Source organism: Microsporum canis, genomic scaffold (assembly GCF_000151145.1).
Source record: "Microsporum canis CBS 113480 supercont1.8 genomic scaffold, whole genome shotgun sequence".
NCBI lineage: Eukaryota > Fungi > Ascomycota > Eurotiomycetes > Onygenales > Arthrodermataceae > Microsporum > Microsporum canis.
This window is the reverse complement of record NW_003299162.1, coordinates 825,015-851,541: the sequence shown is the minus strand read 5'-3', so window position 1 is coordinate 851,541 and position 26,527 is coordinate 825,015. Positions and strand designations below refer to the sequence as shown.

The 26,527-nt window shown below is 49.0% G+C and overlaps 8 protein-coding genes across 8 annotated transcripts in view; 3 read left to right on the top strand and 5 right to left on the bottom strand.

The window, feature by feature from the left end:
- Window positions 1-682: 682 nt before the first annotated feature.
- MCYG_08244 (WD40 repeat protein) lies at window positions 683-4,242 on the bottom strand (the record flags this gene model as incomplete). Its single annotated transcript, XM_002843115.1, has 6 exons — window positions 683-925; window positions 983-1,798; window positions 1,866-2,597; window positions 2,670-2,864; window positions 2,942-3,537; window positions 3,696-4,242. The coding sequence occupies 6 exons, from the start codon at window positions 4,240-4,242 to the stop codon at window positions 683-685; spliced, it is 3,129 nt and encodes a 1,042-aa protein (XP_002843161.1).
- A 2,340-nt stretch (window positions 4,243-6,582) lies between these two features.
- Window positions 6,583-7,156, bottom strand: MCYG_08243 (uncharacterized protein; the record flags this gene model as incomplete). Its single annotated transcript, XM_002843114.1, has 2 exons — window positions 6,583-6,700; window positions 6,936-7,156. The coding sequence occupies 2 exons, from the start codon at window positions 7,154-7,156 to the stop codon at window positions 6,583-6,585; spliced, it is 339 nt and encodes a 112-aa protein (XP_002843160.1).
- A 1,489-nt stretch (window positions 7,157-8,645) lies between these two features.
- On the top strand, window positions 8,646-11,240 carry MCYG_08242 (proline-specific permease; the record flags this gene model as incomplete). Its single annotated transcript, XM_002843113.1, has 11 exons — window positions 8,646-8,783; window positions 8,991-9,007; window positions 9,093-9,106; window positions 9,169-9,376; window positions 9,447-9,624; window positions 9,682-9,775; window positions 9,834-9,875; window positions 9,936-10,044; window positions 10,108-10,609; window positions 10,671-10,759; window positions 10,814-11,240. The coding sequence occupies 11 exons, from the start codon at window positions 8,646-8,648 to the stop codon at window positions 11,238-11,240; spliced, it is 1,818 nt and encodes a 605-aa protein (XP_002843159.1).
- An 886-nt stretch (window positions 11,241-12,126) lies between these two features.
- Window positions 12,127-17,639, bottom strand: MCYG_08241 (phospholipase D; the record flags this gene model as incomplete). The annotated part of the gene is made up of 4 exons (XM_002843112.1): window positions 12,127-12,160; window positions 12,284-12,352; window positions 12,422-17,394; window positions 17,520-17,639. 4 exons carry the CDS (start codon window positions 17,637-17,639, stop codon window positions 12,127-12,129), a joined length of 5,196 nt encoding a protein of 1,731 aa, XP_002843158.1.
- Window positions 17,640-18,296: 657 nt separating this feature from the next.
- MCYG_08240 (conserved hypothetical protein) lies at window positions 18,297-19,457 on the top strand (the record flags this gene model as incomplete). Its single annotated transcript, XM_002843111.1, has 2 exons — window positions 18,297-18,675; window positions 18,736-19,457. The coding sequence occupies 2 exons, from the start codon at window positions 18,297-18,299 to the stop codon at window positions 19,455-19,457; spliced, it is 1,101 nt and encodes a 366-aa protein (XP_002843157.1).
- Window positions 19,458-19,847: 390 nt separating this feature from the next.
- MCYG_08239 (60S ribosomal protein L28) lies at window positions 19,848-20,610 on the bottom strand (the record flags this gene model as incomplete). The annotated part of the gene is made up of 3 exons (XM_002843110.1): window positions 19,848-20,119; window positions 20,245-20,443; window positions 20,541-20,610. 3 exons carry the CDS (start codon window positions 20,570-20,572, stop codon window positions 19,901-19,903), a joined length of 450 nt encoding a protein of 149 aa, XP_002843156.1.
- Window positions 20,611-20,867: 257 nt separating this feature from the next.
- Window positions 20,868-23,780, bottom strand: MCYG_08238 (DEAD_2 domain-containing protein; the record flags this gene model as incomplete). The annotated part of the gene is made up of 6 exons (XM_002843109.1): window positions 20,868-21,563; window positions 21,617-21,787; window positions 21,852-23,168; window positions 23,248-23,414; window positions 23,475-23,559; window positions 23,652-23,780. 6 exons carry the CDS (start codon window positions 23,778-23,780, stop codon window positions 20,868-20,870), a joined length of 2,565 nt encoding a protein of 854 aa, XP_002843155.1.
- Window positions 23,781-24,550: 770 nt separating this feature from the next.
- Window positions 24,551-26,527, top strand: part of MCYG_08237 (conserved hypothetical protein) — a gene marked incomplete at both ends in the record, with an annotated part of 2,722 nt that continues 745 nt past the window's right edge. Inside the window, 4 exons of the mRNA XM_002843108.1 lie at window positions 24,551-24,660; window positions 24,782-25,538; window positions 25,597-25,716; window positions 25,782-26,511. Of these exons, the coding sequence (XP_002843154.1) occupies window positions 24,551-24,660; window positions 24,782-25,538; window positions 25,597-25,716; window positions 25,782-26,511 (1,717 nt within the window). The remainder of the gene's footprint in view (window positions 24,661-24,781; window positions 25,539-25,596; window positions 25,717-25,781; window positions 26,512-26,527) is intronic.

Below are 26,527 nucleotides of genomic sequence, written 5' to 3'. Positions count from 1 at the left end.
TTGTTCTTTACTTTATATCCCTAGCTGGATAGTTGGGGAGGGGGGGACAACTATGTCACTGGCGTGTTCTGATTGGTAACAATGAAATATACGAATTAAGGCTTCATATATAGGAAACACTGAATTATAGCACCTAGGTATCTAGATTCAAGGCCCAAAAACAAAAGAGCCAAGCAGCCCTTATTCTCAGTACGAGTGATTTGAATAAATAGAAAAATGTGGTATGACCTCCTGGGTTTTTATATCTGCCCTTACCTAATGAAATGCGCCTTTGATGATAGCGTAAATATTCCCAAAAATTTGGTCATCCTGGAAGATGGGAAAAAAGAGAAGTCATGAAAAAAAAAAAAAACCATCCTTTTTCTTACAAAACTGGAGATGCCGCCTGTTGCCCTCCGAGTTGATACAAGTCGTCTCTCGTTTCCAAGATATCATTCGTGCGTTCGGTGTTCTGTCCCTTCAACATCGTTAATAGTAGATCAAATATACTACCGAGCCTGAACCTGGACGCAAACGTGAGTGGCGTAAAAATCGATCCATCGGCCTTTTTAACGAGTCAGCCTTTGGACTCTGTCCGCTGAATAGAAGCCCAAGCTAAACCCCATCCTCTGAGCGCCGAGAGCTCATATGTGAAGGATAAAATAAGAAACATATATGCTTTCACACCCCTTCAATAAAAATTTCAATCCACTGGAGTCTTCAGGGACAACGATATCAGCCCATCTGTAGCAGGCAGCTCAACTGGACGAGCTGAGACAGTCCTATATCGAGCGGCTGGTCGAGATGGGATATGGCTGGTATTTTGGTGATTATCACCCGAGCGGCCCGTGAACGAACCATAGGCGCTAGCTCCTACGTCTGCAGGCAGTTCCGTTAGATCCGCTGGGTGGGATTGTACGATATCTGCAATCGTGGACTCGCCATGCTGTATGATGTCATCAGCATCGATTTTTTTTTTATGATATTGGTTATATATACGTACTGTGAAGGGTATGGGTATTCTTCTAATATAGCCCACACTTTTGCTTACATCGGCCCATGCAAGAACGATTGATTCGTCGCCCTGCAGTATCATAAACGACATCGCGTAAAAGCTACACCTGGCAGTGAGTTCCTTAGTGGTGGCGAGCCTTCGAGCTTCCATCACGCTTGAGTTGAGATTAGATACAAGGTACATGTAGCCCTTGTCATTCACCATGGCGAGCTGTTTTCCTGTCAAAGAGAACGCAGCACATTGCACTCGTGTACCAAGGCGGCGTCCGTGACTGGAGTTATCGGCCTTAATTTCGACTCGATGCCCAGTCTTGGGAGACAGTAATAATGGGGTACCCGATTGCGTCCACGTTGTGATACATACCAGGTCATCCTCTCCGCCGACACCCGGCCTAAAAACGACGGATGAGATCCCCCCGTCCTCTGACTCATGCAGGGGAATGGGGTAGTGACAGTTTGAAAGCTCCTGGAAAGTAAATGTCGACGCCCTGCGGATGAAAGTTTGGATTACCCCTTTCAAATTTCTTGTGCTTGCGATGAGTGTCTCCCCATCGGGTGAGAAGGACAATGTATCGACCGGTGGGCAATTCTCGCACTCGCTAGGGGTATGATATCTGTTATGAAGGCGGAATTCTCGCTGGGGTTCATACATGGTAGTTTTAAAGAAGCGAACGGTAGCGTTTTCGAACCCTACAGCAACATGTGATTCTCTCGGACAAATGGCAATGCTCTTACACCATTGTGATGAAGGCATTTGATATTCAAGAGGTGCAGCAGTTGGAAGTGAAAGGTTGATTATTCGGAGCTACATATTCCATATTAGTGATTTCTCTAGGAGAAAAACGTTGTAAATATTGGCTGCGTGCACATACTGTGAGTTTTTGGTCCTTACTTCCAACCATGTATGCCAAATATCTTTTTGTAACAGCAGCAAGCAGACATGAGCCTTCCGTTGGAATAACTCTAGTCACAGCCGCAGGGGAAACACCAACATCCCACACTTGAATCGTAGAAGGCATCCAAAATAGGGCATTGGTACTATTCTGCGAGAGGCTTACACTCATCAGCTTCGAGACCTTTCCTCTCCCTTGGGATTTTGAAGCACTAGTCAGGCTCTTCAGACAGATCTCCTCTGGCCGCTGGTTTTCCATTGATCCGGACGAATGAGAGCTTGCATCCCCTGATGCTGCAGCTCGATGCTCTCTTTTAGTGAGCCAATCTGACAGCCTTTTCCTAGGAAGGTGAGTCTTGCTTGATGTTCCAGGACGGGGTGGTGAAACACTATGCTGGCTAGCAGTGCGACGAACGTCTGTTATTTTGCCTGACCGGGGGGGTTTATGATGCGTTTCACAACCATTTTGAACAAGATGATCTGATGTATGGGTAAGGTGCTGCCTAGAAAGTTCGGCATCAGGGCTAACTATTTCAGTTATGGACCCTATTGTGTGCTCTTGACTAAAGCTATCATCAGTGCCGTGCCTTGTTTCTGGAGAAACTGGAGATACACTATGTGTGGCGGTGGGAGATCTTCCTATAGTGGTTGGACTAGGAATAGGTTTGGGGCTCTGTGGTAACTTGAGAGATGATGAAGGATCGGAGAGCATCTAAGGGTTCAAATCATTAGTACAATTGCTGGAGTATCGGTAGATAAGCTATATGAATTAAGGGTTGCCAACCTTAGACGGGAATAACTGATATGGAGGGGAGAAGTGTCGTTGCTCGCTAGGAGGGTCAGCATTGTAATCAATATCATTAAGGAGCTCCCACGTCTCTCTTATAAGTGGTATCTCTCGCGCAAGTGTGACAACTTGGTTGCATTGTACACATTTCGTGTTTGGGGGTAATCCGATCTCAGACCCTTCTGTCGGACTCTGCTCATAGTGTTAGCGTAGGCTGGATTAAATTTATCGTCTCCAATATGGAAAAAGATCTAATGCTGAGAACGCACCGGAAATTCAAGATGCTCCAGAACCTGTAACTGGGTATCTCCAGCAAGATGACAGGACTTGCAGTTCAGAGCATATACTCGAGGTACGATGCCCTCTGAAGTCTCATTCGGGTCATCGAGGAGAGTTATACGCCTATTAACTTCTGCTATTGCACGTATCAGGGGTCCATCGCTTGACCGATGGATAATTTGTCTGTTCGAAAGTGATAAGCAGAACGACTTGATGGCCTCTACACCATTAACGTCACCAAGCAACCCTGAGTGATTTCGGAATCCATTGATCGGGGGGGTATCGGGTAATATGGTTCGAAAAGCCTCGCTGAACATAGACAGTAATTCTAGTTTTGGATAATTGTTGGGCATGCGTATTTTGTCGAGAGACCCCAGGATAGCATTTCGGGTTTTGGCGCACGATGATGGGAGATATACGTCTTCAGTCTCGTCGCTTACCGCGTACTGAATAGATGCGCCAATAACAAACTGAGTGATATCTCTCAGAGCCAAAAACTGGGTCAGCCAGTTGACAGAAGGACCTTCTTGTTCAACGATGGTGGAAACATATCGATCTGATAAGCACTCAGGTAGAGGATACTTCACTAGGTCATCAGTAAACAAAGATTTCACAAAATGGCCGGGGCATAGAATGATAGCAAGAAGAGAGGTATATAGAAGGGTTGCCATACCAAATCTAAAGCCAAATTGGGAATTTCTCTTTTCAGTTTTGTAGGAAGGGGGAGCGATGTAGGGTCCATACGCAATGCATTAGCCATATCCCGACAGATAAGTAGTAGGCATGGCCTCGGTCCTGGAAAGCGGTCATGTAGCCTGTCTAGGAGCCTGTGGATGCGAGCAAACCGGTGTTTCTGGTCCTTAATATCAGGTAAGCCCTTGGGATGAAAGGACAGAACACGCAATGCCGTCGAGATCAGGTCCGCCAGTTGCACATCCAGCTGCTGATGAGCATTGAAGAGGCTCTCGTGTCCCTCAATAACAACCTGCAATACGAATTCGATGGACCGCGCAATGGTCTCCCAATTGGCCAGGAACCCCACGTATTCTTCTACCTGCTCCCGTTCTGATGGTAGCGATAGACGCTGGATATAGATGATAGCGTTTAGTTGTGAAAGTAGAGTGCCGACAAGTTGTTGGAACTTCTCCCGGTTGCTGTCAGCGTATATCTTATCCAGCGCAAACCTGCCCAGAAGCTCCAGAATTATATCATCGGCATCGCTTCGAAGGCACAGGAGCCTGAATACATTCGCTAGGTGGAGGAACTGGGTAGACGGAATAGCAGCTGCCATGGCATCGGCCCCGGTTAGGGGGGCAAGTATACGTCCGTTGCCGACTTGATCACTCCAGTATCCAAATACCCGAATCTCAAGATGTCCAGGCCGCGGCCGCTCCTATCTCTCTCCGTTTTCTGAGTCGAACGTTGACCTCGAGGTCGATCCTAAGAAATTCCCTATGAAGTTCCCTCTCAAGCTCTGTCTCTCTTTTCACTTAGTACGGCGTGGTTGACAATCGAGGGCAAGGTATGCTGGTCCGTATTTCTAGCCAAACATGAAACTGATGATCGACTTCAGCGACAAGATAGCTCGGTGATGCCTTTCCCACGATGGGATACAAGGCCATTCATAGCGGCAAGCTCTAGGCAACGAAGTTTAGGAGATACGAAGCTCTGGGGTAGGCTCCAAAACCACAAGGAGGGCGATGCGGGTAGAGATTTGACGATGGCGGCAACAACAATGGGCGGCGACGGCGACGGCGATGATTGAACGATAATTAAGTATCGAGTTTCCAACAGGTCGAACGGATTAACGATCTCATTAAGTGGGACAATCCAAGAGTTTTAACTCAGGCGGCTGCCCAGCCACGATCGAAAAGCGTTGGTGTGCTTATATTTTGTCTATAAAAGCATCAAGTGTATAGATACTCCGTACGGCTCAGCCCCTGGTCCAACCGTCCGTTTCTGCTGACATGCATCTGTTTCTGAGGCGACGTTTGTCTCTGCTTGCTTGGACGTCATTCAGCTCCGTTGTTACATGACATATATGCTCATGTGGCTTTTCGCGGCCAGGAGTCGGGTTGTTCTGGGAGATTAGAATATTGCTACCTTTACCTCCAGTGCTGTATGGAGTATATAGATAATCTGTTTCCCCTTTCCCGGGTCATAAGTAACTATGTACTCCGCAATTTGGTGTCAAGGAGCTCATGCTCCGTATAAAGTATACATATATATGTATGTAAATACATGGCGGCCGAATAGTAATTAGAGGAAGTCGAAAACAGCGGCAATGTGCTCTGAGATGACATCCAATGGGCGGTTTAAAATACGAAAAACTCCCGGTATGGTCATCTCCCCCTTTCTCTTTTTCTTTTTATTTAATTTTTTCCCACTTGTGGTTGAAGGCTGTGAGTCTGGGGAAATTTAGTTGCTGTGATGGATGGCCGGGGAAGTCTCTTAATGCGGTTACTATGACACAGGATTTTGCTCTGGCGCGCTCAAACGGGTGAGGGCTGAACCCGACCTCCCTTGACCGTTATTATCTTCTCGTTTGCTTCCCTTCTCATTCTTCGCGGCTTCTGGAGGCTTTTTCTTTTAACGATGCACAGCAAGTGCTCGGCAGGTCAGCCCGCTCATTTGTCAAGTCTGCTCGATCGCGAGAGAAAAGCAAAAACACACTCCGTGCATGTTTCAATCCCAACTGTTCGTTGAAGAAGGATGATTCTTTTCTCTTATGCTGGGTCGCTATCCCCAGATCCTTGTGGCTGGGATCAGACCAAGGACACAAGAAGCGAGGGATTGCTTGTTAAAAAGCGGAGCAGGCGGAGTCAAGCACACCAGCAGCGATAAGATTTGCTCCATGAGCTAGTTAAAACTAGCTGGTCCCCTTTATCGAATAAGAACGATGGCCTGTTTGGGGCCATAAGAAGCCAAGTTGGATAGGGAACCTCGTTTTTACGGAAGTACATCCATATATATCAACGGGTTACTGGGCTTGAATAACAATGGGCGCTGCCCGATAGGCAGCCTGAGTCTGGGCATCGACAGTGTTTGTGTCTGTAACTGGTGCCGGCTGCAAGGCAGCGTACATATACAATGTAAGATGGGATGTGCAGCCCCCAGGGTTATACTTACGTACTGGTATGCGTCTATTACGCTTCACAGTGGAGGGTCCGGCTGCGCAAGATTGTTGTCTGCCTCTCTTCCCCCCCCCCAGAAATGGCTGGGGCCCTCCCTGTTAGGGTTTTTTCCTCTCTGCAATCACCCAAAGGCTCAAAAGTCTGGGGAGTGAGAGGGCAAAGGACAGCCACGAGTGGGGAGCGGGTACGGAAGATGGCTGGACAATCCACATGAACAGCTGTGGCCTGACTGGACCTGTGAGAGTGACTCCTTTTGCCCTTTTCTTTTTTTGTGGTCTAGAGGCCTTGCCGAGGACATGGGATTATCAATCAAATTTTTGCTTGTCGATAAATATTATCGCACCGAGGGACATGAGAAAAGAAGAAAAAGAAAGACAGCCAAGGCCATCATTTTTTATCCTTCAGCGACAAGTAAAGTATACCTCCGTATAAACACCTTTTCAAACGTATTTCGAATGATCAACTGTCATGGTCGACTGTGAGAAAATGGTCAGCGATCAGGGGGCTATCGCAGCTTTTCCCCCTTCCCCCTTTATATGCATCGGCTTCCAGCGGTAATTTGGCATTTTTGCCCTGATGCCCAAGCTGGAAGTGTTCTCCGTTTGCCTCTTTTGGCTGTGGTCGGGCGAAAGGTTGTGGTGAGAGTATTCGATTCTGTTTCACCTCTTCTTTTCTTTGATCGTGCGATTCTGTTTTTCTTATTATCTCCACTATCTTCTCGCGATGGAATGAAGTATAGGTTGTTTGGAGGAAACATGCCGAATGCGATGAAAGCGAGGCATCCTCAAAGGGTGTGGAGAGTGGCCTCGTATATATACGTAGATCCTGGAATGCTCATACTTTAACTCACCAACCCTCGATGGCTGTTGCTCGTTTTCTTTTTCTTGCGAACGAGCCCACCAGTCGGCTGGCATTTGTGATACGCTCCGTGGGATGGCGGACAGTGCAGAGTGTCATGTACTTGATGGTGACTAATTCCGAGCGTTGGACAACGAGAAGTCGTTGAGTAGAAAGTTGTAACTCTGAATAATATTCTGTAATCTTATGCTGGATTTGTTTCCCCAGATCCATCAACCAGCAAATTCCCACGTTATACGATAAACGTGGGAATGAATAAGTTAGGGGTCCAGTCAGGCCCAAAAACCGATTATTAACATCGTTATGTTGTAAAAAAAATGATAGATATTATCCTCATCCTTGCTGAAGGCTTTGGGCGTTTCTCGAAGCCAAATAAATATCACAGCGATGACCAGTTTCTTTTGCTTGATTTGCCTCCTCAAGCTGACTGCATTTCACACAGATGCTGTTTTATCTTGGACGGCTTATCACAGCAGTTACGAAGATCATCGTCGCTCCTGTTCATGGTTCGCCGAAATGGCATTGCTCTTTGATAAGAGACCGAAGATTTTTGGGGCTGAGCGAAGGAGGGTTGGGTCATCGAGAATTTCATGGTTTCATTGCTTCAATTGACTGGCTATATATTCGAAGTCAGCCTGCACCCTCAACATATAAATCATCCACAGCCGACCACGCCTTTGATAACACACCAAATTGCGAGAGGCTCCCGTCCCCCCCTGGCCGGATGAGAAGACTTATAGTTCCCCCATAGTCACGAAACATCCTGTACGCTCTGACGCATCACGAGCGAGGCGAGGGAACAAACTTCGCTGGTGTGAGTTGTTTTGCTGTACGCAGTAGATTGACTCCTGTAGCAGCCCTGCTAGCGGGTTTTAGCCCAGCATTAGAGGCTTGATGGACAAGGGCCAGCATTCAATCTTCATCCACTTCCCGAGTAGTACCGCGCCACCATGGCCCGTTTCAGGGTTTCGTCCTTTCCTTTTTGCTTCTGGAGGGCTAGGCTTGGTTTCTTTTTCTGAGACCAGGGAAAGTTGATTCCCTGCGGCGCCCAAGTCATGGTACCGCAGCATCTAGTGTGTCTTGATACGAGACGTACAAGCTGGTGATCAGCCTTCTACCGCCATTCACCCGAAGTCTAACAGTAATTTGCAGGCCGCTCTCTTGATCCAGTGGCTTTTAATTCTCCAAGCATCCCCGATTCCTTCATGTATTGCAACTTTGGGTAAACCGAGCCGTTGCCTGTTGATCTACCCGCGGGGTTGAAACCGCAATAAAGAGACCTAATATTATCAGGTTCTGCGCCTAAGCGATAATTGACGGGATGCAAGAGATGTCGATATCAGCCGCTGTCCGAAGTTTCTGCATCCGTAACCTCTAAATTTGGCATGGACAGCCTCTTTTTCTCTCTTCGCTGATATCCATCCCTTGAACACAATAATCGCACCAAAGGACTCGTTGTCCGTCGACTAGCTTCTTCTCAGAGGGGATATCCTCAGAATTCGACGTTGATTTTGCTTTTCTCAGCCGTCTAAGGTCTTCCAGCAATTGTTACCTGCCCGTCAAGGGCCGCCATCCGGGGCTGGAGGAGGACTGTATATGGACAAAAGCCCTGCAAGACGCGGCAGAATCGAACGATATGGAACCTGCCGAGAAACCTCCAAACTCGCTCCCGAGTTATCATGAATACCACCCAGAGCCAACCATGTTCAGTGCAGACTATGCGCCCACGGAACGGACCATGGTGGAAGCCATGGTGGAGGAGCCGACCTTTGACACGGAGCAGCGTGCTCGTAAGGGATTCAGTGTTTGGTATATAAAGAATTCACCCTACTGGTCTTTGGTGAAGTTGAAGGCCGTTGGAGATGGCCGTTGTTGTCGTTGCTGTCGTTGACAAGACGTTGTGCTGACATGAAGCTTGTTTTTCGTTTGTATAGGAGAGTCTTGGGAGAGAGACAGATCAACGTAAGTCTTCTCCTCCCCTTATTCCATATCAACCTGATGACTTTACCGGACGTGTTGCGGTTACTAACATGGATTCTGTCTATAGATGATTGCATTTTCTGGGTATGTCTGCTATAATAGATAGATACGTGCATACGTACTTGATGTTGAGCCTCGTTGACTGACTATCAAAATCTACCGCCATCAGAACGATAGGGAATGGTAAGCCAGCTTCGTTATACATGACTTTTGATATATATTACCTGTTCTAACACTGCTTTCAGGCCTCTTTCTCGGGAGTGGAAGGTCGCTTGCCGGTGCTGGACCCGGAGGCGCTGTGCTTTGCTATATTCTGATGGCCACCGTCATATCTTCGGTCATCTCATGTCTGGGTGAGATGACAGCTCTTATGCCTGTTAACGCACCAGTCATGGAGTTTCCCCGGCGTTTCGTCGACCGAGGCGTTGGCTTTGCTGTCGGCTGGGTCTATTGGTTAGGATTCCCTGGTTAAATCCCCCTGAACCAAGCATTGATATATACTGATACATGTCTGTGGCAACAGGTTTGCCTACGCTGTCCTTGCGGCAGATCAGCTAGTTGCAGTGACAAACTCTGTCAGATTTCGATATGACGACGGCAAAACGTTTCTACACTGGGAAACTGGAGAAAACGTACATCCTGCCGTGTGGATATCGCTCTTCTTATTCCTAGTTACTATGATAAACATGTTGCCTGTCAAGGTTCGGACAGCCACTACCCCCTTGATCTTTATATGCATAACTGACACTCATTTCTAGTATTATGGCGAGCTAGAGTATATCTTCGGCAGCATTAAGCTCAGCTTCATCACAATGATCATAGTGATGATGGTTGTGCTGGATACAATGCAACGTACGTTGATGCCTTCTAATACTACTCACGTTTACACAACACTAACGCTTCGCTACAGCTCGACCAAACGCATACTACAAAGATCCTGTTGGGACCAAGTGTGAGTGCTATACTTCAGTTGCTTCCTAAACCACTCGAGAACTAATCTATGACTATCTAGATTGGGACCAACCGTTCTCATTCATTTGTCGAGACTATAAAGTGCGAGGAGATGATAACACCGTACAGATGGAAATTAAAGGAACCATGGGCTCATTTCTGGGGATGTGGTAAGTTAGACCTCCTATAACCTGAGTTTAAGCCACACAACAGTCACTAATCCCCCAAATAAGGACAACCATTATCAACGTGATATTCTCATACGTAGGAATGGACATCGTTGCTGCTACGGCCGCAGAAAGCAAATCTCTTGCTGACTCGGAAAGCATGAAGATGGCGGCCCGAAAGATCAATCTACGTGTCATCACCCTTTATACGCTTTCCATGCTTACTGCCTCGTTCCTGGTTCCACGAAACCATCCATTTTTGAACGGAAAGGCACAGTCGGTTGGCGCCTCATCTGTCTTTCTCATCGCTGTCGTCGAGGCCGGTCTTCCCGCAGCCGCTCACTTTTTCAACGCCATGTATGTCTTTTCGGCATTTACCTGCGCTATAAACTCGATGTATGTGGCATCAAGAGTGCTGCATACCTTAGCCCTGCGAGAACAGACTGGCCCAAGGTGGCTTACACGAAGGCTTCAAGAATGCCATTTGGGAGTGCCCCTGAGAACGGTTTTTGCAACGGCAGGTTTGATGATGATTGCCTATATGGGTCCGACTGGCGGCCCCGGACAGGTGAGTAATTAAACATTTTATCTTGAAACGGGAGAATTTATGCTAATAGAAAATATCACAGAGACTCGGTGAGCTCGCAACCAATTGTACGGTTTCATGTCTCATCGTATACACTGCGATTTGCGGAACCTATCTATGCTTCTATAGAACGTAAGTTCTTATCCGCAAACAATAATGCAACCAATATACTAATTTCATACCAAGTCTTAACGAAGCTAAAAATCTCGGAAATACTTCCCAAGCGCAGTCTGGCTGCTATGAACGAGATCACCCACGCTACCCGTACAAATCTCACGGCCAGTGGTTAAAAGGCGCATATGGACTGATTTCCTGCATTATCCTTATCATTTTCAATGGGGTTGGAGCCTTCCTGGAAACCCCTTTCAACCTCAGGCATTTCCTTGCTGCGTATATCGGAATACCCGTGTTTTTCATCCTCGTCATTGGCTACAAGGTCAAGAAACATGGACTTCGCTTCTCCGAATGGGGCCCTGAACGATCAAATGACCTTCAAAACACGGTGCAAGTCACCAGCAAGACCCGAAAAGGAAGATTGGAATTCCCAGACGATGGGTTTACAGCTGAGAATGGTAAGACTTTCTTGAGATGGGTATGGACATGGATGAAATAAGCATCCAAAATCGTCACAACCTGGAAAGTGAGGCTATTGAAGTGATACCAAACGAACTACCTACACACACACACACACATACATTTCTTCTTTTTACATGACCGGCGTTTGACTTGAGCGGGGAGTTTGGATACGGGGCCATTATACCATTCACATCGAAAAAAGGGAGGTTGTATATTAATTGATTATTTGTTCCGCCGAGGGGACTTTTGCAATTTTGCGATACACAGCTGGACACTGCATGCAGATACTGAGTTGCATCATGCATTTGTACATAGCCATCTTATATCTATATCTGGATACCATCCATAGCAATCAAACAAACTATAGGTCAAATCGGCCTTCATGACCCTGGCCAGATCTATATATACAGGCAATTCTCCACTATATATTATCCACTTTGCAGGACATGCTTATCACCAACTGGCCATCAGCAATCCATCATAAACGAGAATGGGTCAGATCTACTTGACTACTTCGTACTTATGCATGAGGCTGACCTAAATATACAGCCTCCCACGTTGTAGTGGGTGCATATCGTGTTTGTATATGCATGTTCCCTGCAGTTCAATTCCCGGAAGAAGTCATCTAATCATGTATGCACGATCCATGGGGTCCTTTTGTTTAGCGTCGCATATGCATATGCTATGTATGAAGGCAGTGCATCTTATTATTATTAGCTAAACTAGGGATCTATATTGAATAGCTATGAAAATATTAGAACGAGTGGGTACATATACAGGAAGGGGACCAAATATAATGCAGAACGATAGGTGAAGGGTGTATTAAATTAAAAGAAATATGTATCGAATAAGCGAAAATGACCGTAGCTCCTAATGCTCCAGACGGAAGAGAAGGAAATAAAAACGACGACAAACGACGGAACTCAGTTGGGGTATTTGTGAAATTCACGGTAATGACTGCAAATAGAAATTTAGAGAATATATACTCATAATTGGTTGTGAGAGTGGGTTCACTCAATTACTATATCATTCGTTGTTAGACACTAACCTAATGTATGCGATGGAGAAGAGGAGTCTTACTATATTTCCAGAGGTGAGATCTGATCGAGTGTATACAACCAGTTACCCCCTTGTTCCTCACGTTCCAACCTAGTGAATGGATTAAAGGTCAGTAAACTAACTTAAACATGCCTATTTTAAGAAAACTCGTCAACTTACCATTCATAAGGCCAGAGAACCAAGTGGCCTTGCACCAAGTTAAGCAATTCGCCTGCTTCATGCATATCCATGATATCATCCACCGCATGGAATTCTTTCTTTGAACCGCGGGTGGTCGCCCTCCTTCTGCGTCGCTGTGACATGCCGATACTTGGAATGGGAGCTTCGGATTGGGCAGACCGAGGTAGCTCAATATTCTTTTCAGGCACCGCAGCAGTCTGAGAAGGTTCTGCCTGACGGCTGGAGTTAGACGACCTCGTATCAATATTATTGACAGCATGCGAGGGGGCGTCTGTGTGAGAAGTGAACTTCTCAACATTGGCCAACTCTTCTTGTTGGCGTTCAAGTTGCGCTTTGTTGGTATCCATTGCCCACTGTTGCAAGTTCCCTTGCTGGTCCTTGTCTTTATCGGAAGGATGATTTGTAAATTTCTCTTTCACGTCCTCAACCGTATTTCCAAGCTCCGCTCCAAGCTTCCCGCCATTGGATGTACCATTATTAGCACCTGAAGGACCGTTACGAGGGCATGTCTGTGTAGCAGCTGAGGTATTGTGATGATTGTTTTGCATGTCAGCAAATCTTTCAGCATAAGCCGTATATTCCTTGTAGTCCTTCCATGACTTAACCTCGCTATCTGGCATGCAACGGAAGACGCTTCTGAAAAGTTTAGTGTTATTTTCTGCAATGGCCTGCCAAGTATCCAAGTAAAATGAGTCGACCAGTGGATCTTTCATACAATCCTTGTCAAGAATGGGCCGTCTCGGTTCATCCGAAGAGGAATGTGAGGTATGCTTCGGCTGTGTGGCGTCAAGAGAGAAGTGCTGTATGTGATCATCAGTGGCGTTGGTTGTAGTTGGTCGACTTTGCCCTGTCATTCGGGGGCTAGACATCGAGACACTTTTTGGGTGGGTCTCTGGTGTGCCAGGAGCAGTTGGCTGCCTGGTATGTGCACCAGACGCTGGTGCCTCCGATACGTTGTCGCATGGCACTGTGGATAAAGTTGGATTGTTCCTGGCCTTGCCAGTGACCAATATCTCGACGCTGTTCTTATCAAGGAACGTATCACGACCAGTAGTGCCAGTAATCTCACCGTTACGTTTCATCTGATCAACCCCGTGGCCCTCTAAGTCTTTGCGGTGGTCTTCATTCCTTGTCACTCTGGCATCGGCAGTAAGTTTCCTATTTGACTTGAGGTTTGGGTTGCCTGCCTGTTCCCAGTCAACATCATGATTGAAACTATGCATCTCTTCAGACCTAGCCAGGAACTCCTCCTGAACCTTTTGCCTCCTCTCCAGGTCTTCTTTGTCAAGTTGATGTTCACTATCAACAGGAATATGTTCAGCTCTAATTGCGACATCCGGCCGGTGTCCAAGGTTGCTGTCTATGTTCGCCGCAGCGGGGGCTGAAGTGTACTCCTCCAGGATTTCATCAACATCAAAGCCTAGATGCTCCCTCATCAGACGCATTCGGAGAGTATGTGGGAAACGCCCTACCAGGTACGGCTTTCCATTCATACTGGACTCAATCAGGTCTGTATCTCGAACGACAGCTGCACACTCTGAGTCCCTTGAACCAAGCATAGAGCGCTCGTTGATGTTCGCGGAACCAATTATGGCAACTCGGTCATCAATAACCATGCATTTTGCGTGTATGTATAACTGCTCTGTAACTAGATTTTTCTTAGGTCCAATTCTTCCCCACGACCGTAAACTGAAAAATTGAATGTAATCTTCAGGTTCAATGCCACGAGCACGCAAACGGCCGAAAATCGAAGTCTCGCCACGACAGATACTTCTATACTGGCATTGCATGATCAATCGCACACTGGTTCCGCCTTCGGTGTCCACCGTGTTCTGGAACCCGGGCATAAGGGGAATTAGAATAACAGCACGCCATGCCTCTTCGTTGTTCGCAGCTCGAATGATTCTCTCAACCAGTGCATCGCCGATGTGGTTTTCGATCTTCTTTCCCTCGATTTCGCAACTACTAATGAAAAATTGATTTTCTATGTAGACGAAATGATCTGACTTTTCAATCATCTTAACGTATGCATTCATTATGCTGCATTCGACAAGATCAGGAGTACCCGTAGACCACATACTACTTGAGCGCACCATTTGAACCTCACACGTCCCATCTAGGCCGAGAGCTTCAAGGTCTGCGGGATTGAAATCTGGCGGGGGCAAAAGGAACGGAGTTGGTCGCGTAGGTTTACGTTGGCGAAGAATGTAGTTCCATCTTTGGACGAAGTGGCGGGTAAGATCTCGTGCCGGTTGTCCTACAACATGCATAGATATATCATGCCATGCCATACGCGGAACAACTTCACGGTCATACATCTCTTCATACGGCTTATCCAGATCATAGAAATCCAGAACTCTCGGATTTGAATAGTCCTTGCCTGGCCATAGCTGACAGTGATCCGCATCTTTAGGAGAGTCTGTCATTTCAAATCCAGTAAGTTTATCGTCCGTTATTAGATGCTGTGGCGTATCCCATCGACCGAAGCAAAGGTCAATGCCACCAACGAATGCCAAAGTGTGGTCAACAATGCAAAGTTTCTCATGATGGGCCCAGAAGAATGTGTTCTGTCTGAACTGGTTCGGAGACCGCTGAACAAAGACATTGGGGTGTAGATCTAGTAACGAGAATTTTGAATACTCAGAATCGATAGGGATAGCTGAGTTGATATTTCGATACATGATAACGAATATCTTCACACCCTCTTGGGCCTTCCGTTGCAGTAAACGGTCCAGACGCCACTTCTGACTGATAGCAGCCGGGCGTCGCATGTAGAGTTCGGGACTTAGCCACCAGTCGTGGATGTAGATAACATCCTTGGCCTGGTTTATCGCTCTTGAGACTACCCACATGTAATCCCGTCCGTCTACCAGCCATTGTGCGAAGCAGTTTGGCCGTACCGGAGCAAAGCTGTCGAACCGGTTCGGTTTAGCCCAGGGCGTCGTTTCGAGCACCAAACGAATAGACTCTTCAAATTGACGAAGTTGTCGGTCGTTCCTCGCAAGTAGCCTCATTCTCCGTTCCGAGTTCTGGATTTTCAGTGTATGATGTTGGGGGTGTTTGGCGGACTCCTTCAGCTCCGTTGGATTCTGATCCCTAAGTCGGACCTTTTGGGCTTGGACCTGGAAATAGGCGTCGATAAGGAAGACATCATAAATATGCATCTCTTCTGGAGAGTCAACGCAGACAATGTAACTATGCCGGACCAAGAACCATTTCGGAGAATGGCGCGATTTCACCAGGGATGGGCTTAAGGCTTTTCTGAAATCAAGACCCTTGGAAGACTGAATAACCAAGTACCCTTCCTTACCATGGTAACTTCCTTCGGCTGCAAGACGAACACCAAGAGCAGAGAGCTCGAGAAACTTGCAGAGGCGGTTGCTATCTGGCCGGAAAATTAGGAAACGTATCATCTTCTGTAGATAAGACTCCAACTTCTTCCTCTGTTTTTCGGGATACGTCTCCCTTTTGTTCGCTATGGTACTATCAACAGCTCTGTCCGAATTGGTCGGAGCTTCGAGCCGTGAGGCCAAACTGGACCGTCTTCTAACAAGGGCAATGGAGGACCTTCGTTTCTTCTTCCTTGATCGTTCATTTCCACTAGTCGCGTCCGCGGCAGTGTCTTCTGCAGCTTCCTCTTCCTCATCTTCCATATCGCTCTCAAGACCACGTACACCTCGCATATAGGGAAACGCACTCTTTGGGAAATGCGGCAACTGGTTCCCGGAATCATGGCTCCGTAGTTGGATGTATCTCTGGGTACCAATCTGCAGCTTGTATTTTATATGTAAATTGGCGAAGTCCTTGAGTGTCCTATGGATTATCCATTTCATGCGAGTCATTCCGCTACCGTATTCGAGCTCTATGCGAAAAACAAGATGGCGGTCTCCCGACGAGTGTGAGTCAAATTCGCTATCTGTTACATGCACTTTGAGTTGCTCAAGAAGGATAGGAATGCGCCGACTTCCATGTTCATCTCGCTGGAACATGCTAGCCAGCAACAGAGCTGCCGGTACACCTGACGTCAGCTCAGCGAGCAGTTCAGCAGACTTGACGTGGTCGACTGTATTTTCGGGCTTCTTGCGCTGCCCGATCATCTTGAAACCAGCCTTGATCTGCTTCCATTTCTGTGCACTAAGGCTAGAGCCACGTTCAGCTTTATGCCGACGCCAGGCTCCGCTGATACCGTCGCCATGGTCAGATGCACCGCCAAACCCTGTGAGACGTCGTAGATTGGTTGGGCGCCTCTCATCCTGGGAAGTGTGTCCGTCAGCCCGCTGTCCAGTACTGCTTCGTCCGCGCGTGCTCTGTAACCAATTGCTTCTTCTCCGCCACATGTTGTCCCGATTCAACCTTTCCCTCCCCTCATCTTCAGAGACGCCTTCTCGCAGGTGAGGATGAAGCGGCGGGGTCAGTGGCGGGCCATTGGTCGATGGGAGACCATCAATTGGGTTGAGCGAATTTGCAGCTGATAGAGTCGATTTCGGGGTAGACGGAGTTGTTTGAGAGAGGTCGAGTGGCAGTCTCTTTGTCTTGCGCTTCTTTTTCTTCATTTGCACGCCAAAGCCTGCTTCGGAGCTAGATTCAACATCTGCATCCGCGTCACTCCCACCACCTCCATCCTCTGGCCTGGGAAATCGAAATTCTGTCAGGTCAGAGATCGGGCCTGCGACGTCAGACATTGTCCTATTGTGACCTAGCTCGCCTATAGGAGAAGCCGGACCTGATCGAGAAGTAGAAGGAGCCGCGGCGAAGGCCCGTAGCTTGGACATGAATTGAAAGTGCCCACGTTTAGGAGCAATATCTTCATCAGCTGTAAGTACGGAAGCTGGCCTGGAATAAGATTGTCCCTGCACATCGTTGTCACCCTCTGACCGGGCAAACTGAACACTCCTGCGTGCAGTAGGTGTTGATGTACCGGTTACGGAGTGTAGACTAGTCTCATTAGGACCCTATACGTTGGTCCAGTTAGTCTATTGCCACTGCAAAAATTCAACACCTGGTGGAAAGTGTAAAATATAACACAATAGGGTGTTGAGACAACAGCACAAAGGTTGCCCAGTCCTGAAACACTAACAGTAAGAGTGTGCTCGCCCTTGGCCAAGGGATCAGTGCTTCTGCTGCCGTATACATGAGCTGTGTCTGCAGAATTCTGAATCTGCCCCTCGGGGTCCCCTTTTCCGCCGTTTTCATCCATCTTCTCCGGTAATTTGCGTCCTCGTATTGATAAGGGGAGACAGTGGGTTGGGTTGTATGAAGTATTGTCTGAATTGCTAAAGAGTACGCCGTCGAGAGTATGTAGTTCGCAGTGAAGGCTGTTTGCTCCCTAATGAGCCCGGCAGGAGTATGTCCTGCTGCTCACTGCTTGCAGCTATGAATATATACCATCCGTTAGCACTCCATCCTCAAATCATGTAGTTTCTAGTTATCTTGCATGGCAAGCTGGATGGGAGTTCAAAATACCGCTGTATCATCTCTGTAGGCCTGTGATATCTTAAGAGACTATATCAATCCTTTTCCTCTTGATTGTTCTTCTTATTCTTTCTCTCGTCCTTCTGCTTTCTTCTTCTTCTTTTTCTTCCTATTCTTCTTTGTTGTTTGTTCTTCTTCTTCGTCTTCGTCTTCTTCGAACTCCTTGATTTCCTTCTCAATCTGACCCAATCAGGCGAAAGCAATGCGGGATAGATGACTAAGCTGGTATGATCACGTGATGGTAGAATCTGCCTCGGCAAAGTAAAAAGATATAAAAGTAGAAGACGTAGAAGAAGATAGGGAAGAAGTACAGAGTATAGAAGAGAAGAGAAGCTATAGAGAGGCTTGGTTATATCTAAATAACGGTTTATCGATACCCAAGATGGCTAACCCGATGATACCAAGCGACTCGATGCCGCATCCCAAGATATCCAGGAAAGAGATTCCCGTCTCGGGGATCGTTTGCTCTGTCTATGGGCTTGAAGAAATACCCTCCCAGGCGACGGAAGTGTCTTGTCTCTATCTGCTGCATCCACGCTCGAATACCCGCGAGTGCATGGAATGGGCTGCTGTTGGGGCAGTGGCAGAGTGGAACAGACGACTAGCCAGCAAGCAGGTTGCTCCGAGTGAGCAGAACAAGGGGCTGGTAGCTATATCCTTCGACCAGCGGAACCATGGCTCGAGAGAGGTGGAAAAGCTGTGTAACGAGTCCTGGAAACAGGGGAATCCAAATCATGCACAGGATATGTTTTCTATCTTCAGTGAGGCCGCCATATAATATCTACTTGCGTTTATGGTATATGGATGGCTAATTGGTATAGATGGCACAACACGAGATGTGTCTATATTGATCGACTATATGGGATGCTATCTCTTCCCCAAGTCAGACCGTAGAATCACCAACAACCTCGCCCTGGGTGTCTCTCTCGGTGGGCATGCCGCATGGGGCTGCATCCTTCATGAGCCACGCATCACAAGCGCCATCGTCATCGTCGGTTGTCCAGACTATATCAACCTGATGACTGATCGAGCACGGCTTTCAAAGTTGCCTACCTGGACAGGGAACAGTCCACCTGGCTCTCAGTTCTTAGGCTCTGAGTCGTTTCCACAACCTCTGATAGAGAGCTTGAGGCATTGGGACCCCGCAAGCCTTTTTCTCAGCCATATGAGTGATCACTCGTTCAAGGAACCTAGCCGTAGCAACCCCATACGTGACCCTACCGAAGAGGAGAAGGACGCTCTCCGACCGTTGATGAGGCGGTGCCTGGCGGGCAAGAAGATACTAACCCTCTCTGGTGGTGCGGACAAGTTGGTTCCATATGCGCGTGGAGAACCATTTTTGACATGGTTGAAGAGGGCCATTGGACCAGACGGATGGTACGCAGAAGGGAAGATATCGTTAGAAGATATCATCTTTGAGGGGGTGGGACACCAAGTTACGCCCCCAATGAGAGACGAGGCCATCAGGTTCATCGGCGAGTGTCTCTCTGCGGGTCAGGATAGCTCATCGAGATCTGCCATGGTTAGGACATCCAAGATGTAGATTCACATACGTTTTTTTTGTTCTCTTACAAAAGATCAGCAATGGAGACGCAACGATTTGAAGTATAGGAAAAAGAATTCTATTCCACCTATGTATTGTATGGGATAGAACTTGATTTCATACCAGGGAGAGAGGGAGAGAAATGTCCACAACCCGTCAAACCCAGGGTTTAAACCGCCACAGTTTTTGATCTTTTAAATCGTCATTAAAATTTTCTTTTCTTTTGGTAGATCATTTCACTGCACTGCATCACGCCGTTCCGTTTCCCTAATTCCCATGCTGTAGACGCAGAAAGAAAAAAAGAGCAAGAAAAGTACGCAACGGGGCGATCGATCAGTGAGCCTCTCTCGCGCCAGAGAATTGCAAGGGGGTCCCCATCTCCTCCATCAACAAGCGTACAAGACAGACGTTGGCAGCGAACCATCGATCGTTCAACAGGGCATTTAGGCAACCAACTCAACAACACCACCGGCCTCCTTGATCTTCCTCTCAGCCTCCTTGCTGAAGAATCGCGCTCGTACAACCATTGGGATCTCTGGGAGGCGGCCCTTGCCGAGGACCTTGGAGTAGCCGAGTGGTAGGAGGTCGAGAACGGGGGCGGTATCGGGCTTCTTGTTGCTGATGTAGGCGTCACGGGTTTCGGCTGGGACAAGAGACCATAGCTACCAACACAATTAGCACTTGACAATCACCCCCATATCCATACTTTCTTCCTCTTCCATGCGCAATTCCCTCCCTCTCTCTTCTCTCTGAGAGATTGCTCTTTCTGGGTTTTCGGTTGCCGTACCTTGTCGAGGTTGATGACTGGTCTCCAGAACTGGTTCTGCGTCTTGTGGAAGTATCGCATACCGACTTTACCGAAGTAACCGGGATGGTACTTGTCGAGGTTGGTTCTGTGGTGGTGCTGACCACCAGCCATACCACGACCTCCGGGGTGCTTGCGGTGTTTTCCTACACGACCGTAACCAGCGGACACATGGCCACGGCTATATATCATCTTTCATCAGCGAGACGTGCTCTCTCAAAACGGGTTTCTTTCTGCCGGCGCATCGCGCACCACAGAACACAGATGGAGGCACTCACTGCTTTCTCGTCTTGGTGAGTCTGGTAGGCATCTTGTCGGAGGCGCGCTGGTCGACAAGAAATGTGGTCGATGGAAGAAAAGATGAAGTCTCAACGCTTGTTTTCGCTTTCTTCGTCTTCTTTCGACTTCAAAACTTCCTTTCTTGGCCTTGTGGTGTCGCTTAGGGTTAGCCCTAGTCACGTTTTATTAGTAAGTGATGAGTCAGTAATGCTTAGTCAGCTTTTATTTCTACGCGGAAGAAAGACGAATAGAGAGAACAGACAAAGAATATACGAGTAAAGGGAATATAGAGTAGAGAAGTGAGTGGCAGAGAGAGAGGACATTTTCTAGGATTTATTACTGAAGAGCTGCTGGAGTTGCTGATGGGCAACGGACTGCGGACGGAGACTCCCCCTGATCCAGCCAGGCAGCTTCCCCTGAATCCTCTCAGTTTGATACCTCTTATCTATCATCAAGATGGCGGCATAGTCCTCCTTGTGCCGTATAGCGCGACCGATACACTGGTTGACTGTCCTCATGCATGTGTTTTCATAGTACGCCCTGCTCGCCTGCTTGCCACGGGCTCTTCGTTCTGCCGCGGACAGGCTTGCATCCGCAAGATCATATGCCCTCCTTTCGACATGCTGCAGCTTCGCCTGCCAGATGGCGTTGCGGGTGTTTGGGAATGGGAGGCCAACTACAATAACGCCACGGCCTAGTGCGTCTGAAAAGTTGATGCCTTCCGATAGCTTACCGCCCATCACGGAGAGGAGGAGGCCACCCTTTCCAGCGTCAATGGAGGCGGAGTATTGCTGTAGGAGAGAGTCTGTGTTGGTGTTGGTGTTGTTGTTGTTACTGCCGCTGCTGTCAGACGGGGCTTCATGAAAGATGGGTTTGAGGCGGGAGAGATTGTCGAGAACGCCGGAGGTGGATGACCAGACTCTCAGAACGGTTGCTAGGTAGTCGTAGCTTGGGAAGAATACAACGACACCGTCAGGGATGACAGAGCAGAATCTTGCTATCATTTGGCCCAGGCTGGTGATCTATAATCATCTATCAGTTCTAAACCTGGGTCTATATGTGTAATGTTGCATACCATCTTTTCGGACTGCCGCTGGTCAAAGGTGAAGTTGAACTCGACGTTATCCATCCCTCTAGCCACCGGGATGGCTATCAGGTTGTCCTTTGGTATGACGTGCCCGTAAGTAAAAGTCTTCACCTTCTCTCGTGGAACGTACGAGAGTAAATGATCAACGTAGTCATCCATCTATACAGAAGTTAGAAAAACAAGACTTAGTATAAAAAGGGGAGGGGGCCCAGGGCAGACGAACCGGCTCCATGGTCCCTCCAGCAAGGATAACAGCCCTTGCGTCCTCAACAAGCTCCCTGAACCGACTGGTAGGATCGAGCAAGAGATATTTCATCTGCACGTCGCCGCTAGCCTTTTCGTAGAACAGCCGTCCTTCGTCTGAAGGGTCCATGAGGGGGAGGAGGAAGCTCTGCACATGGAACAGCACCGGCATTCCGCCGTCCCCCTTCCGACCAGCCCCCATACCGCCACCAGCCTGGGCAGTGGTATGTTCAATATACCCGTCTACCTTCCTAGCGAGCTTGCTCTCCCTCAGATAGACACCCAGCTTGTGCGGGTTGATCATGTCTGCACCCCCTTTACCAAGACCACCGCCCAGGACATCCTGCACCTTGAGCTCCCCATCCGCCCTATCAGTCTGTGCTGCCACCTCTTCCAAGCACCGAACCATGCATCCGACCAGTCTGATAAGCTGAGCAATATATACCCGGTTCCTGCCTCGTAGACGAGTCTTGAACCGTTTCGCGTACGTCGTTATCTGGGCCAGGGCAGTTCTGAGCTGTGCCAGCGAGACGGCGACGGAGTGGATGTTGACAATTGCATCGACGAGGTTATGTGCTTCGTCGATGATGATGACGCTCTTCTTTGCCGAGAGGTTGAGCGCCTCACGGGCAGACTGCTGTAGCAGCAGGGGATAAGGCAAGGTGACCACTTCCGTGGCGGGAGCTCGCATGGCGGTGCGGGTTGCGTAGTAGGGACATATGCCTATCCTCGTACCGAGGGGCGGTAGGTCTTCAATATCACTGACCCGGGCGAGCAGGTGGTCCTGGAATTGGGAGGTCTTGAGCTCGTTGTCCGCAGGCAGATAGGGACACCTGTGCTCCGCCGCGACGTTGGGCCGTTGTATCTCCAGACACCGTTCGTTGATGGCGGTGGCAGAAGCCAGAGACCGTACAGAAGGGTTGATGCAGAGAGCCTTGCGAGAGGCGAGAGGCGTATGCTTGATCCATTCTCCTTTTTCGTTTTCTCCTTCCTTTTCATCTTGCTTCTCGTCCAGGTCAGGGGGTACGCTTGACACAGGCAGGACACGGCGCATCTCCTGTGCGAACTGGATGAGCTGCGAGTGTGTTCGAGAGCAGTAGATGATCTTGACGGTCTCCTCGTCGTCGTCTTCTGCCTGCCGAACGGGGCCCTTCAGTCTCTCCAGCAGGGCCAGCGTGTCCGCCGATAAGGGGCTGGTATCATCCTGTGGCCGTCCAGCCGTCTCGTCACCGCTCTCGTAGTCATCCAGCTCGAAGTCTTCCTCCCTGGTCTCTGATCGAGCTTTCTCGTCGACTCGCTATAGCATGTCAGCATAAACCCGGGGGTATCATCTATATAGCAGGATATAGCAGAAGGTAGCAGGGTATAGGAGGTACCATCTTCTTGAACGAACGGGAGGCAAGCTCCAGCTTCTTCCTGTGACGCTCTTCGGCTTCACGGACTCGAGCCAGACGGTCTTCGAGCTCCTTTCGACGGGCGAGCAGCTCCCGGGTCCTCTCGCGTCGAGCATGCTGGACCATCCAGTCCGGCTCCCCGTCGTCGTCTATCCGTGTCTGTCAGCATGTAGACTATAGAAATAAAAGCCTTATCACGGCAAACACACCGTCATCGGCCTTTTCGAGAAAGACGGAGCGTTTGTGGTGTCTCAGCCAGGCCAGCGAGCCACATATCAGACTGAGAGATTTCCCCTATCCCCGTCAGACATCGACCTCGTCCATCGTATATATCATAGACATACCGTCCCTGCAAGCCGTCAGAATCGAATAACTAGAGCAATCACCGCCGTAGACTCACCTGTTGGGCTCTCGAATATGCCTATGCCGCCGTCCTCGATGCAGCCGTACAGCGCCTCCATGAACTGCGCCTGGATATCATATGGCCTGTAAGGATGACGGAAATCCCTCTCCATCTTCCCTGGCTTCTTCTCTTGTCTTTCTTTCTCCTCTGTCGTCCTATATCATCTTTGTGTCGCTGTCCCGTCGTATACGCGTAAACTTCCTGCTTCCTCGTCAGTTAAACCGCTATATCTACATCGGATCAACAGTCAACTTGCTTATTCTTCTGCTCTTCTGCTCTTCTCTTCCTCTGCTCCTCTTCTGCCTCGTCCTTCTGTCTGCTGAGCGTGTCATCGACAGGACTAAAAATAAACCACCTGAGGCAGTGCTCGATCCGTGTTTTATATCTTCATGCTACAGCTTCGTCTCCTCCTGACGTCTACATCCTCCCTCTTCTTCTTCTTCTTCCTCCTCTTCCTGCTACTCTTCTTATTCTTCTTATTCTTCTATCTGAGTGTCTACACTGCCTGACAGCCGTTCAAGCGCATCTACATCTACATCCACGCCCTCTCTCTACCTACATCTTCCTACATCCACATCTACCGCTATATCTACATCTACCAACATCCACATCCCAACTCTTCTGCTCTCTTCCTCCATCTGCTCCTACATGCCCTGCGACTAAGCCCACCGTCCAGGGCCCCGGCCAGCATCCCAGCATCCTCCCATAGAACCGAGCCAGCGGCGGCCGCGCCCTCGAACACGAGATAACGCCTTTTTCTTTTCTTTTCTTCGTCTTCCCCCTCGTATGTGCCCTAACTGCTCGTCCCCTGATACGCCCTCTGGGGGTAATTTATTAACATTTTTTTTAAAAAAATTTTAAAATAGACAGATATATTAGCCCATGGCCGCGCCGTACGACTCGTCTCGTCCGCCGCGCTTGGGAGCGACTTTCCATCCAGGCGCCGTCGACGACTACCAGATGCCTGAAGTCATCTCGCCTGCTCCTCAGAGGTATTTATTATACATAGCCAATAGCTGAGAATGCATATTTTTTTTTTGTTTGATATTTAATAGTTGGTTCTTTTTCTACTTATCTGTCCACGGCCTGCCCGCTAACAGTTGCCCATTTTAGGGTCATGCCCGAAGTCCCAGAGAACATGCAAGATAATCTCGCGCACTTCGAGCTCGACGCCTCTGGATCAAACCCCAACTTGCGCCCTCAACAGCAGCAGCAGCATTACCCAAGTCGTGGCTCCTCGATGCATAACCAAGGAGCATCAGGCTACTCTGCTCCGGCCTCTCCATCCTATCCCCCGCAGCAAGCATCACAGCAGTACGGCACTGCTGGCGGTGGTATCGGCGGCGGCTACGACGCCCCTAACTTTTCTCCTTTTCCACCGCTCATCAACCCGCCTCCAAATGTGCCTCCGACCGACGAGGAGCGCGAGGCAAACCTCGAACATGGCCGTCTGGCGGTGCTAGGCTCGAACGATGCTGAGATGCAGCTTGCCTGGGCGCAGGATGCCCTCTCCTACGTTGAGGTAGCCATGCAGAACGAACTGCGCAACCAGGTGGCCTACCCTCCCCGGCCACAGACCCCCCAGATCGAACACCAGCTCAAGACCGATGCCATCAATATCGTCACCTTCCTGGCCGAGCAGCGGCATCCGCGGGCCATGTTCATCCAGGGCATGTGGCTCGAGTTCGGCAAGTTCGGTTTCCGAGTCGACAAGAAGGAGGCTTTCCGTTGCTATTCCAGAGCCGCGGAGGGTGGCTACGCGCGCGCAGAGTACCGTATGGGAATGCAGTTCGAGAGCTCAAACGAGCCGCACAAGGCTATCAAGCATTACGAGAACGGAGTCAGGCTGGGTGACTCCGCCTCATACTATGTATGTCCTGTCAACATCTACTCATGTAACATCCTACCCCTAACATGATGGTGTACAGCGTCTAGGGATGATGATACTGCTGGGACAGCATGGCCAACGGCAGGACTACGCCGTGGGGCTGGACCATATACGTTATGCAGCACAAACCTGCGACGAGAACGCCCCTCAGGGTGCCTACGTATGTATTAGTATATTACCCTCTAAAATGGGTTTGCTACACCTGCTAAATAAATGAATATACAGGTCTATGGGATGCTGCTTGCTCGTGAACTCCCTCAGGTCTCCATCCCCGACGAGTACCTGGCCCACGACCTCGTCAATGCCCGTATCAACATCGAGAAGGCAGCCTATCACGGCTTTGCAAAGGCTCAGGTAAAAATGGGCTCCGCGTACGAGCTCTGTCAGCTCGATTGTGATTTCAATCCGGCCTTGTCTATCCATTACAACGCCCTGGCGGCCAGACAGGGTGAACCAGACGCCGAGATGGCCATCAGCAAATGGTTCCTATGTGGACACGAAGGCGTGTTCGAGAAGAATGATGAACTTGCATTCACCTATGCCAAGCGGGCAGCCCAGTCAGGCCTGTCAACTGCCGAGTTTGCCCTTGGTTACTTCTACGAGATTGGCATCTACACCGCTGTCGATATCAAGGAAGCTCGAAGCTGGTACGCCAAGGCAGCTGCCAACGGAAACAAGGACGCGTCAGGACGAATTGAAAGCATCTCTCGCTCCAAAACACTCTCCCGTAAGGACCATGAAAAAGTTGCCATCCAGCGCATCAAAACACAACGCACCCAGCAGCGCTTTTCGCAGCAGTCCACCCATCTTCAGCAAGGCAATCCCGTACAGGACACCCTCGAGATGCCTGATCCATCCCGTATGAGCCTCCACGACCCACCGCGGTCAATGTCAGCGGCACCATACCCAGACGGCCCGCCATCTGGACGATATGGACCAGCTCGGCCTGGCCCAGGTCCAAACTCACACTG